Below are 9,850 nucleotides of genomic sequence, written 5' to 3'. Positions count from 1 at the left end.
ACAACTCAGGTGGACATGACACACAGCAACTGTAGAAACTACAAAGATGGTTCTGCATACATGGGAGATCATTTTAATAGACTGGAACTTTCTCACCTGGATTAGGAATGGTACGAGATGGTTAGTGAAATACAAGTGGATAGCTGTCGAAGTAAAGGAAAAAGAAAACTTGAATAAGCCCAGGAAGTCCCAAAGTGCAATGAAGTACTTTTTGAAGTGTAATCACTGTTGTAATGTAGGAGACATATCATACAATTTGCACACAGCAAACTCCCACAAACTGTAATGTGATTCTGATCAGAATCAGATGTTGAATGAGGAATAAATATTAGCAAGACACTGGGAGAACTGAGGTTGCTGGAAAAACTCAGCAGGTCTGGCAGCATCTGTGAAGAGAAATCAGTGTTACCATTTTGGGTCAGGTGACCCTTCCTCACTAGCTAGGAAAATGGTGGTTTATATGCAGAAGCTAGGGTGGGGGAGGGGCTAAGGAGTAAATGCTAGGTAGGGATACAGCCCAAAGAGAGAGAAGGACAGTTGAACAAACAAAAGAGTCAGTAATGATCTGGCTGGGAGGGTGAATAGCTCTTAATGGAGATTGTTTGTGGCTAACAATAGGTAGTGTCTAATGGCAGACTATGTCATAACAAGGCCTGGTGTGTGTTGTCAGGGACTAGGACATTGGGGGAGTTCAGGCCCTAAAATTATTGAACCTGATATTGACTCCAGAGGGTTGCAGGGTCCCCAAGCGGAAAATGAGGTGTTGTTCTTCCAGCTTGCGCTGAGCTTCACTGGAGTACTGCAGTAAGCCTGAGACAGATGTTGGCCAGGGAACATGGTGGTGTGTTACACTGGCAGGTAACTGGAAGTTCAGGGTCTTTTTTTGTAGGCAGCATGTAGATGTTCTTCAAAGCGATCACCCAGTCTACACTTCATTCCCCAATGTAGAGGAGACCACATTGTGAGCAGTGAATGCAGTAGACTAAATTGTGAGAAGTGAAGGTCAAGTGCTGCTTCAGCTGGAAGGTACGTTTGAGCACTCAGTTACTGAGGAGGGAGGAGGTAAATGGGCAGGTGTTACACCTTCAGTGATTGCAGGGGAAGGTATCGTGGGGCTATAGGAGGATTGTTGGGAGTGAAGGACGAGTGGACCAGGGTGTCCCGGAGGGAATGGTCTCTGCGGAAGGTGGACAAGGGAGGGGAGGGGAATATGTCTGGTGGTGACATCTCGCTGAAGGTGGTGGAAATGGTGGCTGATGATCTTCTGGATGTGGATGCTTGTAGGATGGTAGGTGAGGACAAGAGGAACCCTATCGCTGGTGCAGGAGAGAAGACAGGGGGTGAAGGCAGAAGTGCAGATGGGTCAGACCCGGTTGAGGGCCCTGTTGGCAACAGTGCTGGGGAGTCCTCAGTTGAGGAAGAAGGTGGACATTTTGGACACTCCTTTGTTGAAGTTGGCCTCATTGGACAGAAAAGGAGGAACTGGGAGAATGGAATGGAGTCTTTACAGGAAACTGTGTGCGTGGATGTATAGTCCAGGTCGCTGTGGGAATTGGTGGGTTTATAGTGGATATTAGTGGCCAGTCTATCCCCAAAATTGGAAACAGAGATGGTGAGGAAGGAAAGGGAGGAGTCAGAGATAGACCAGGTGAAAGTGAGGCCAGGGTGGAAATTGGAAGTGAGGTTGATTAACTTTTCCAATTTCGGACAGGAGAGGGAAGCATTATCGATATCTTGCAGAAAGAGTTGTGGGTGGGAGCCAAAGTAGAACTGGAACAAGGAATGTTCCTGGATTCAAAGCACAAGGGATGAAACTTCAGTTGAAATCCACTTGGGGTGAATTTGAGCCAGAGGCAGTCACTGGGAATGTGATTTGGCTGTGGAAACAAGTTTTAGCAAATACCTGATCAAACACCAGGAATGACAGTGAAATTAATGTCAGTGGACTGGAGAACAGATTGAAACAGATTGAAATCCTGTCAGAGAGAGGAGCAGATCTTCAAGGTGGGCATGCCTCAAAGAGATGTGGCAGTGAGTTAAATACTAAATAAAAACCGAAAGAACTGCAGATGCTATAAATCAGGAACAAAAACAGAGGTTGCTGGAAAAACTCAGCAGGTCTAGTAGCATCTATGCAGAGAAATCAAAGTTAACATTTCAGATCTGGTGACCCTTCCTCAGAATTGGGAGACTTCCCCTGCTGTTCTTCGAAATAGTCCAGCAAGACCTTTTACATGCTCTTGACAGGGCCTCTGATTATTGTCTCATGCAAAAAAATGACACCTCTCACAGTGCAACACACTAACAGTACGGCACTGGAGTGTCAGCCTGGATTATGTGTTTATTGAATTGAAATTATTGTCACGTGTACCGAGGCACAGTGAAAAGCTTTGTCTTGCGAGAAATACAGGCAGATCACATAGTTAAATAGCATAGCTAAGTAAATAATAATTAGTAATAAGTAAATAATAATTAGTAATTTTTAAAATTATGAAGTTTAAAGAGTGTAGAATGATTGTAGGAAATAGGAAACTTAGATCTGCACACAGGAGCTCGCAAAGAGTCGGCCATATCCAGCGCCATCTTGCATCATCTCTGAGACTTGACTCAGGTCAGAATTGTGGATGTCGCTGATGATCAGCACCTTTTGTGACTCCTCAGATACTGAAGCAGTCCATATCCAAATGAAGCAACACCTGGACAATATCCAGGTTTAGGCACTTTTTTCTTCATTCACAAGATGTGGGTGTTGCTGACCAGGCTAGTGTTAATTGCCCATATCTAATTGCTCAGAGAGCAGTTAAGAATGAACTGCATTGATGTGGGTCTGGAGTCACATGTAGGCTAAATCAGATAAAGATGGCAGTTTACTTCCCTGAAGGGCATCAGTGAACCAGATGGATTTTTTCAACAACTAAAAATAGTTTGATGGTCATCATTAGACCCTTAACTCCCAAGTTTTATTGAATTCAAATTCTACCATCTGCCATGGCAGGATTCAAACTTGGGTCCTCAAAATGTTATCTGTGTTGCTGTATTACTAGTCTCACAATGATGCTACTCGGCTATCTCCTCCCAAAGAGGTGGGGATATATTGATAAATGGTGAGTCATATTTGTTCCACACAGGTGCTAGGCAATAACCAACCCTAAAGAAGTATCTAACCATCATTCCTTGACATTCAATGGCTTTTCCATTGCTGAATATCATACTATCAACATTTGGGTCCATAAAAAGATTACCATTGACTAGAAACTGAACTGGACTAACCACATAAATACTGGGCTACAAGAGGAGGTCAGAAGGTAGGAATCCAAAGCAAGTAACTCACCTCTTACCTTCCCAATGTCTGTCCACAATTTAGGACAAAGCAGCCTTCTTGGTTGGCATCCCATCCACCAGCTTCAAGATTCACTCATTTCACCATGGACACAATGGCAGTGGTGTGTACCATCTACAAGATGCATTCCCACAACTCTCAAAACCTCCTTCAACAGCATTTTCCTAACCTGCAATTTCTACTATCTAAAACCTGACGAAGAAACAGTGCTCCGAAAGCTTGTGATTTTGAATAAACCTGTTAGACTATAACCTGTTGTCTTGTGGCTTTTGACTTTGTCTGCCCCAGTCCAACACTAGCACCTCCACATCATGGACACTATCTAAAAGGTCATAGAGATGTACAGCACGGAAGCAGACCCTTCGGTCCAACTCGTCCATGCTGACCAGATGTCTTAACCTAATCTAGTCCCATTTGCCAACACTTGGCCCATATCCCTCTAAACCCGTGCTATTCATGTACCTTTAAAGATGCCTTTGATATGTTGTAATTGTACCAGCCGCCACCACTTCCCCTGGCAGCTCATTCCATACACAGACCACCCTCTGTGTGAAGAAGTTGCCCCTCAGATCCGTTTTAAAATTTTCCCCTCTCACCCTAAACAGAACCTCTAGTTCTGGACCCTGCACCCCACCCTATCCATGCCCCTCATGATTTTATCATGATTTTATCAACCTCTGTAAGGTCCCCCCTCAGCCTCTTTCGCTTCAGGGAAAACAGCCCCAGCCTGTTCAGCCTCTCCCTAAAGCTCAAATCCTCCAATCCTGGCAACATCCTTGTCAAGGGTAGCAGATGCATGGTAACGCTACAATCCACAAGTTTCCATCTAAGTCACACACAATCCTAATTTAGAACTATCTCGCTCTTCCTACTAGATGGTAGTGGTCATGGATTGGGAAGGTGCTGTCTAGGAAGCCTTAATGAATTTCTGCAGTGCATCTTGTAGATGGTATACACTGCTTCCACTGTACAACCATGCTGAAGAGAGTGAATGTTTATGCCAATCAAGTGTGCTGCTTTGTCTTGGATAGTGTCAAGCTTCTTGAATACTGTTGAAGCTGCAGTCATCCAGGCAAGTCTATTTCATCACATTCCTGACCTGTACTTTGTAAATGGAGAACAGGCTTTGAGGAGTCAGGAGGCAAGCTACTCATTACAGGATACCTAGCCTCTGACCTCTTATAGTCACAATATTTATATGGCTAGTCCAGTTCAGCTTCTAGTCAATGGTAGTCTTTTGGATGTTGATAGTTGTGGGGGGATTTAGTGATGGCAATGCCATTGAAAGTCAAGGGCCTAAGTTTAGGACCTCTCTCATTTGATACGGTTATTGCCTGACACCTATGTGGCGTGTATGTTATTTGCGCAAACCTGGATATTGTCTACGTTTTGCTGTATTTGGAGGTGCATCAGTTTGTAGCTGGATTGAGATATTGTATTCCATTTTTTGGCAAATTCATTGCAACACATCTTCACTTTATTAGCTTCTTAAATCAATGTGACTCACATCATGATTTCCATTAACATCCTTTTAGTTTGAAGGCTTTCCAGCTTGTGTAGCCTTGCACTGTATTTTCACTTCTGACCTTCATCTGTATTTTCCACACAGCCTGAACACCATGCCACTCTGTTTCACTTTTTAAACTTCTTTCAGCCAAGATAGAGGGTCATTCATTGCAGGCTGCTCATTGGGCACCTTCACTGCCAATTTAGTGGACAAATTGTGGGCAAAAAAGACCAAAGTTGTCACTTCTCCAGCTGTACAGATCTCCAACCTGCTAGAGTTTCAAGATGTCAGTTGCATGAACCCTCAACCTCCAGCTCCACACAGCATACAGGCAGAATGGGAGGTTATTATTGGTAATTGGGAAGTCATGAAATCAAACCCAATTGCCCATCAATATTTACTGAGTCTCATAAGATCACATTCTGCACAGAGAGATTGGGTTCTTACTATGGTGCACTATCATCTCCTCTGTCTAACCCAATCAACAGAGAAAACGTTAGTCAAACTAAATAGATAAAATGAAACTGAAAAGAAGATTTAGCCAAATTACCTGGTGGGGTTGAATTATGCTTGTATGATATTAATACAAGACATGTTTTAACAAGTCTGTGTTAAAGTCCTCTGTTTGCTAATTAGATCTTTTGTTCAAATATATATAGGAACCTTACCCTGGATTGTATTCATGTATGTTTAAAAAAAGTGCCCTGCACAAGATAGAATGCAATATGTTATCAAGAGAAGCCATTCTTGAATATGACATGTACACTTTGTTACACCATGATAGGCTACTCTAATGAGAATATTTGTATACTTTGTGGGACCAAGATAGGTTACACTAGGTTGCAGTGGCACATTGGGCATTGTACATAAATTAATCCAGAAATTCTTCACAAACCTATATTTAAAATTTGCTGAATACTCTGAGGACACCCACCTGAAAAAAACAAATTTATTTGCAGACCACCATTTGCATATAAATTATTTTTCTCCCAATTTGAGGTGGGAGGAGATGAAAACAATGACATGCATTAAATTAAAAGGTGAAATACATAGATAACTTATTGCCGAGATCCCACAGCATATTGGAACTGATGTTCGTTATTGCACATTTTTGGGGGGGCAGTTTTTAAACAAACTCTTTTGCGTTCCATTATTCATTGATTCAGTTTGTTTCTTTTTTTTCTCTCCTTTATAAAATACTGGGTCTGGGTTTCTGAGCTTTCTTCAAGTGAGATTTTTTTTAAAAAAAAGTTTAGAAAACAAAGATGGCGAATTCCAGGCGTAGAGGCTGGGGCCTGTGTCCAGGCCTATTTTTCGTTCCATCACACCAAGCTTACTGATTTCATTCTGAGACTTCAGTTAATATCCTTTCACCACCCTGGTGGTGGTTTTTTTTTGTGGAGAGTCTGTAAAGTTTGTGAACAGTAAGTTTTCCTTTATATCTCGTTTCAGACTGTCGTAACTCGCATGACCAGCTCTCTATTTGAGCTGTTACCATTCTGAGTGTTGTTAGGCCTCAGATAGCTGAGAATGTGCAGGATGGTATATCCACAGTGATGATTCAAAATGGTTCCAGTGCGCTGAGTGGAACTCCTGTCATTGTTTGATGAATGGTTCGTCCGTGAATTTCTTCCCCCTGTCTTGCTTGTCCCACTAATGGCTTCCCCTAGGTCCTTGGATTTTTCATAGTTCAGTACCTTCCATTGCTGATTAACAGCTTGCCAGCGCTTAAAGATTCGGTACACAGATGATCCCTCATGAATGATGAGGCCTGGAAAAGAGTGTTCAAATTTTTAAACTCAAAAACTTCAGTGTCATTCATTATGTTATTCAGCCAACACATCCCGAGCCGACAATGTGGTTCAACTCCCATTCAGCTGGCCATACTTGACCTGCAAAATCATTCAGAATTCCATTTAGTTGGGTCATCAGATTACTTCCTTTATTGATTTACGAAGATTAATAAACCAGAGGAAACAAAGCATGAGCTCAATATGAGATAATGATTTATCCATAAGGCAATATTGCCTTTTATGGGAGTGCAGGTGACAACTCAGATAGCCCTCTCTCTCTGTTACAATTAAGACAGTAAGACTTGCATGAATTTGAAGGCTTTGCAGACTCTAGGTTAAATGAGGGAGAGCCAATATCAAGGCAACTTCATGAGTGTCTGTTTCATGGAGTAAGCATTCAGAAAAGGCCTCTACACAAAGTCAACCCCACAAACAAAGGTAAATTAAGGAAGGGGGCACTTAAAAAATTACTCTCTGCCCAGATTAGAACAAAAACCAAAGCACCATTACTCAGTAAAACTTCTTTAAAAAAGGATACAGTTTGGAATCTAGTGTTCCATAATGGGTTTCCCATTCTCCAGGATTGCCCTGAAGTTCTCCACAAATTAAAGATTAAATCAACAGGACACTGCTACAAGTAAAACCAAGGCAAAAAAAGCCTCAGGGAAATTATTAAGTTTTGAACATTTTCAATTATTAGCTATCAAAATCTTGGGAGCTATCAAGAACAAATTGTCTCATCCAAAGACAAGTTGAATCAAATTGGTTAACACTTTCCAGTTATCTGTGGAGAACCATCTGGAGGATTGACCAATTGTGGGAGTATGGCAGATTGTGAATATACCCAGCCAGAGTTGGCAACCATCGTTCTTTTGAACAGAGATTAATTAGTGCCCCCTTACAATTCCTGCCCGATCCTATAAAATGAACAGTTAGGAAAATCTGTGGCCTTAAATCCCTGGAGAAAATGTAATTTGATTTTGTATATAAAGATTTATGAAAAATGCAAGTATGACCTGCACTAATGCTGTTAATATAAAATGTTCAGCCTCCTCTTGTTTCAACAGAGTAAGGTTAATCCCATTTAGTACTTTACAAGATGTGGCTGTCTGTTGACCCGACCCACTGCACCCTTCAGTCACTATTGCCACACAACAATTTTTAATAGCTGTCCTTTTAATCAGTTTTCCCCTCTCCTCTCCATTATTATCCTTGCCTTGGAGTGGCAGCCAGGAACAATGGGGGGGGGGGGGGGGGGGGGGGGTGGTAAAGGCAGGGAGAATTAATTATGTCCTGTGTTTTGGAGTTGTTTGCTGGTTGTGCATTGAAAGCCTATATGATCAGATGAGCATATTGTTGAATTTGCTTCACTATGTCAACAAGCTTCAAAACAGGATTCCTGAGAGGGTTAGCCTGGAGTCAGGATGGGGATCTAAAACAATACAGCCTGCAAACCCCAAGGGGGTTCAAGATATTCAAAACTATGGCAAGTGTGAAATTTATAAAAAAAACTTCCATTCAAATTTAACTTCAAGAATTAATTGCAAAACAGATACCGGGGCAATTTTTTTGAGGTATTTCCAAATAAAAAGGGTGATGGCTATACCTGTTGAAATGTGGGGATTTGCCTTTTTAACAAGCATAGAGATTGAAACATTAGAAGGCATGAAAATGTAGCTCAATACCAGGCTGGGGAGTTTGGGTACTAAAGGGATGAGTTTCAATGGGCTGAATAGCCTTTTCATGCCCTTGATTATCTCTCTTTTTGCAGATGTTCCTTGTTGCGCTACTAGTATCCAAAAAGTCACCTGCTGTTCCATAGAGAATGTCCTGACTAGCCTCAAGGCAAAGCTGAATTACTGTATACAAGACAACAAATCCCAATGGATGTTGTATGGAGAAGGTCAGGCTGATATGGTGCATTAACTGCAGACTATTTAAACTGAAGGTCATCTTTCATGATTAGACACAAGAGTTGTTGCAAATGTAAAAGCATTAAATCAGATCCTGTTGGGAAAATTTCACAGACAATTTCACACAATTGATTTGTGCATATGCTCCATTTACCAGTCATCAGTTTATCCAAAATCTTCTCGTTCCAACTTATTTTCAAAGAGGTCTTGCTATATTGGTTGGGATGAAACACTATGGTCAGAAATAAACTCTAATAAAACAGGTTCAACCCTGTTGAGAACAAGGGAATTCTTGAACAGATTAGCCTGTGCACCATTTGCAGCCACTTGGCAACTATGCAATAGATAATTATTGACCTTGGCCCAATGCAAAGTGGGATGCAGAATTTCAGATATTAACACCATCCAGAAGAGTCTTCCACGGGCATGAGGAATGGTGAGGAATTACTCATTGGTATGGAATTCCCTTCCTAAACCTCTCTGCTGCCCTCTCTCTTCCTTTAAGACACTCCTTAAAACCTAACTCATTTGTCAAACATTTGGTTACCTGTCCTAAAATCATGTGGACTTGGTGTCATGTTTTTGTCTGCTAACACACGTGTGAAGCACCTTGGTGAGTGTTACTGTATTAAAAAGTTGCTATATAAATGCAGGTTGTTGCTGTTGTTCTGTGTGGACTGAAACAAAATCTCAAGGCCCCCTTATGTCCCCATGGAGCTTAACAATTCTTACACTGCTCTGTACAGAATCTCAGAGAACTGACAGCCCTGCAGAGGATGGACCAATATCATCCAGTCTATTGATCTGCCTGGCTCTGACTGCAGTGATTCTGTCAAGCAGAGTGACAATATTCCATTGCTGGATTTGAGTATACTTTGCAGTCTTATAAAAGAGCATCACCAAACTAACAGAAAAGGTATTAAGACAGTCCCTTTACATCTGTGCAGAAACATCGAGCACAATGTGACACTGTTTGTTTTTATGATACATTTTACAATATCATACACCTGTCACTATGACACAATGTCTTCTCAGATTTACTATAAGCAATGCCACTGGTGATCTGTTTATTTAGTGATAATGTCATTCCACTGCATGTCTGATTCAGTGGGACTTCTGGTTATATAACCCAAGAATCTTGATCCGAACTGCTGTTAGCCATATGATGGTCAGCAGGCCACCACAGCATTGTAACTGAATCACTACTTATTCCTAATGGATATTTAATACTGATCAACAGACAACTGGCACAGTGCAGACATGTAGTGGGGGAGAAGAGGAAACTCTCCCCCCTACC

The 9,850-nt window shown here is 41.7% G+C and overlaps 1 protein-coding gene across 1 annotated transcript in view; it reads right to left on the bottom strand.

Annotated features, from left to right (window-relative positions):
- Positions 1–5,782: 5,782 nt before the first annotated feature.
- Positions 5,783–9,850, bottom strand: part of marchf9 (membrane-associated ring finger (C3HC4) 9) — a 55,309-nt gene continuing 51,241 nt past the window's right edge. Inside the window, exon 4 of the mRNA XM_072567270.1 lies at positions 5,783–6,618. Coding sequence (XP_072423371.1) covers positions 6,296–6,618 — 323 coding nt within the window. The 3' untranslated portion in view covers positions 5,783–6,295. The remainder of the gene's footprint in view (positions 6,619–9,850) is intronic.

The sequence above is a fragment of the Chiloscyllium punctatum genome, chromosome X, assembly GCF_047496795.1.
Source record: "Chiloscyllium punctatum isolate Juve2018m chromosome X, sChiPun1.3, whole genome shotgun sequence".
NCBI lineage: Eukaryota > Metazoa > Chordata > Chondrichthyes > Orectolobiformes > Hemiscylliidae > Chiloscyllium > Chiloscyllium punctatum.
This window is presented reverse-complemented; position numbering and strand designations above follow the sequence as displayed.